The 2,403-nt window shown below is 44.4% G+C and overlaps 1 protein-coding gene across 3 annotated transcripts in view; it reads left to right on the top strand.

The window, feature by feature from the left end:
* Positions 1–2,403, top strand: part of Usp4 (ubiquitin specific peptidase 4) — a 55,179-nt gene that overhangs the window by 28,447 nt on the left and 24,329 nt on the right. For all 3 annotated transcript variants that reach the window (XM_004625091.2, XM_004625090.2, XM_023705952.1), the window contains one exon: positions 610–768. In XM_004625091.2, the coding sequence (XP_004625148.1) occupies positions 610–768 (159 nt within the window). The remainder of the gene's footprint in view (positions 1–609; positions 769–2,403) is intronic.

Here is a 2,403-nt window from a genome sequence, read left to right as displayed (position 1 = left end):
CATGTGATGCTGGGGGATTGAACCGCGGTCCCTGTGCTTTGCTAAGCTTGTTCTAAGTAGGTGCTTTAGACCACTGAGCCATCTCACCAGCCCTAAATAGCATTTTTAAAGTTGTCTGAACAGATGAAGAATATTGGAGGCAGGCCGGCAAGATAGCTCAGCAGACTAAGTACTTAAGCAAGTACAGGGACCAGGGTTTGATCCTCGGTACCACAGGCAAATGTCTGTAATTCTAGCGCTGGGGAAGCTGAAAACAGGAGGAACACTACAAGTGCAAGCTGTGTAGTGAACTCTGTACCACATACATTTTTTAAAAAAATTTAAAAGTATTGGTGATGTGTTTCATATCATCCCTGTGTCTATCAGTGTGCTGCTTCTGCCCTTTTGGGGTTCTGGCCTAGGCTCTGGTCCTTCCATGTCCTTGCTCTCAGAGGCTCCCCTCTGGGAACACCTTTGGTGCTGTTAAGTTCTCCAGGATGTTACTGGGCTCCTCATCTAATTTTCTACATTTTTCACCTGACTCTGCAGAGCTATTTTTGATAACACTACCCCTTTGACTTCACGGGTTCCTTGTATATTATACCTTCTAATGTAGTTCTTTTGTTGTAGACCCAAGTGGGACGCTTTGCTCCTCAGTTTTCTGGCTACCAGCAGCAAGACTCTCAGGAGCTGTTAGCCTTTATTCTAGATGGATTGCATGAAGATCTGAATCGGGTCAAGAAGAAGCCCTACCTGCTGCCAAAGGATGCCAACGGGCGGCCAGATGCGGTATGACATAGAAGCTGTTTGTGTAGTAATGGTCCATGGGGCTACTTCCTATTGCTGCCTGTTATGGAGGAAGTATTTTGGGCTGTGGGGATTAGTGCCAGGGTACTATTGCCTCTTACTAGCACAGGGTTTAGATTCTGGTAGAGAAAGGCATTACAGATCAGAAAGGGGCTAGTTATAGCTGGGTATGGTAGCACACACCTGTAATCCTAGCACTTGTGAGGTTCAAGCAGGAGGATTGTCATGAGCTTGAGGACAACCTGGGCTACATAGCAAGTTCAAGGGCAGTCTGAACTGCTTAGCAAGACCCTATCTCAAAACAAAACAAAACATCAAACCACACACAAGTGCCTGCCTGGCAAGTGAATGATCCTGAGTTTGATTCCTGGTACCAAAAAGAAAACAAACCCAAAAACAAAAACAAAACACCAAAAACCACAGAGAAAGGTGTTAGTTACTCATTTTCTGGGTTTATTTGTTTTTAAGTGCTAAGAACTGAACCCAGGTTACTGTGTATGTTAGGAGAGGACTCTATCACTGAGGGATATCTGTCCCAACCAAAGTAGCCAAACATTACTGCCTGGATGTTTCTTTTGGGGGTGTGTTTAATGGGGTATTGAACTTGGGAACTTTGTGCTTGTGAGGCAGGCACTTATGCCACTGAGCTATTTCCCTGGTCCCTGGATATTTCTTTTTAGTTTTAGGTTTTTTTTTTGTTTTTTTTTTGACAAGATTTCTTTTTTTTTTTTTTTTGCAGAACCAGGGATTGAACTCAGGCCCTTGCACTTGCCAGGGAAGCGCTTGAGCCATCTCTCCGGCTTCTTTTTAGTTTTGTCTTTTGTTTGTTTTTTGGTTTCTTGATACAGGGTCTTGGGTTGGTCTTCAGTGCATGAAGACCATACCAAGTGCTAGAATTACAGGGCTGTGGTATCAAACCCCGCTATTGCCTCTAGACTTCTTTTCCTTTTCCTTTTCTTTTGTATTTAGTTACAGAGTCTACAGGTTCTTGCTACACAGATCAGACTGTAGTGATCCTCCTGTTTTCAGTCTCCTGAGGGCTAGGATTATAGGCATGTACCCCCACACCTAGTCAGAGAGAGAGAGAGAGAGAGAGAGAGAGAGAGAGAGAGGGAGGGGCCAGCTCAGCCCACCAGGGGGCGGGCTGGCTGGCATGTGGTGCTGGGGGATTGAACCGCGGTCCCTGATGCTTTTGCCAAGCTTGTTCTAAATAGGTGCTTTAGACCACTGAGCCATCTCTCCAGCCCTGTTACACATATTTTGTTGCTAATTATTTTGTCTTTGAGATAGGGTTTCACTATGTAGTTTGTACTCGTCTTTAACTCACTGTATAGCCCAGACTGGCTTGGAACTCATGGTGATCTTCCTCAGCCTCCTGAATGCTAGGGTTATAAGTGTGTGCCACCACACCCAGCTCATTATTAATATTAATTTGGGGTGTTTGCAGGTTTTTTTGCTTTCTGATCTATGAAAGGGGATTTTGTTAGTTCGCTACCTTGTGACATTGGAAAAATCAATATGAATGCTTTAGGGATGGGGAGATGGCTCAATGTAATAAGCACTTCCCTAGCAAATGCAAGGGTCTGAGTTAAATCTCCAGTTCCGCAAAAAAAAAAA

Source organism: Octodon degus, unplaced genomic scaffold, assembly GCF_000260255.1.
Source record: "Octodon degus isolate 3935 unplaced genomic scaffold, OctDeg1.0 scaffold00008, whole genome shotgun sequence".
Taxonomy (NCBI): domain Eukaryota; kingdom Metazoa; phylum Chordata; class Mammalia; order Rodentia; family Octodontidae; genus Octodon; species Octodon degus.
Note: the sequence above shows the minus strand (reverse complement) of the source record. Positions and strands in the feature narration are given on the sequence as shown.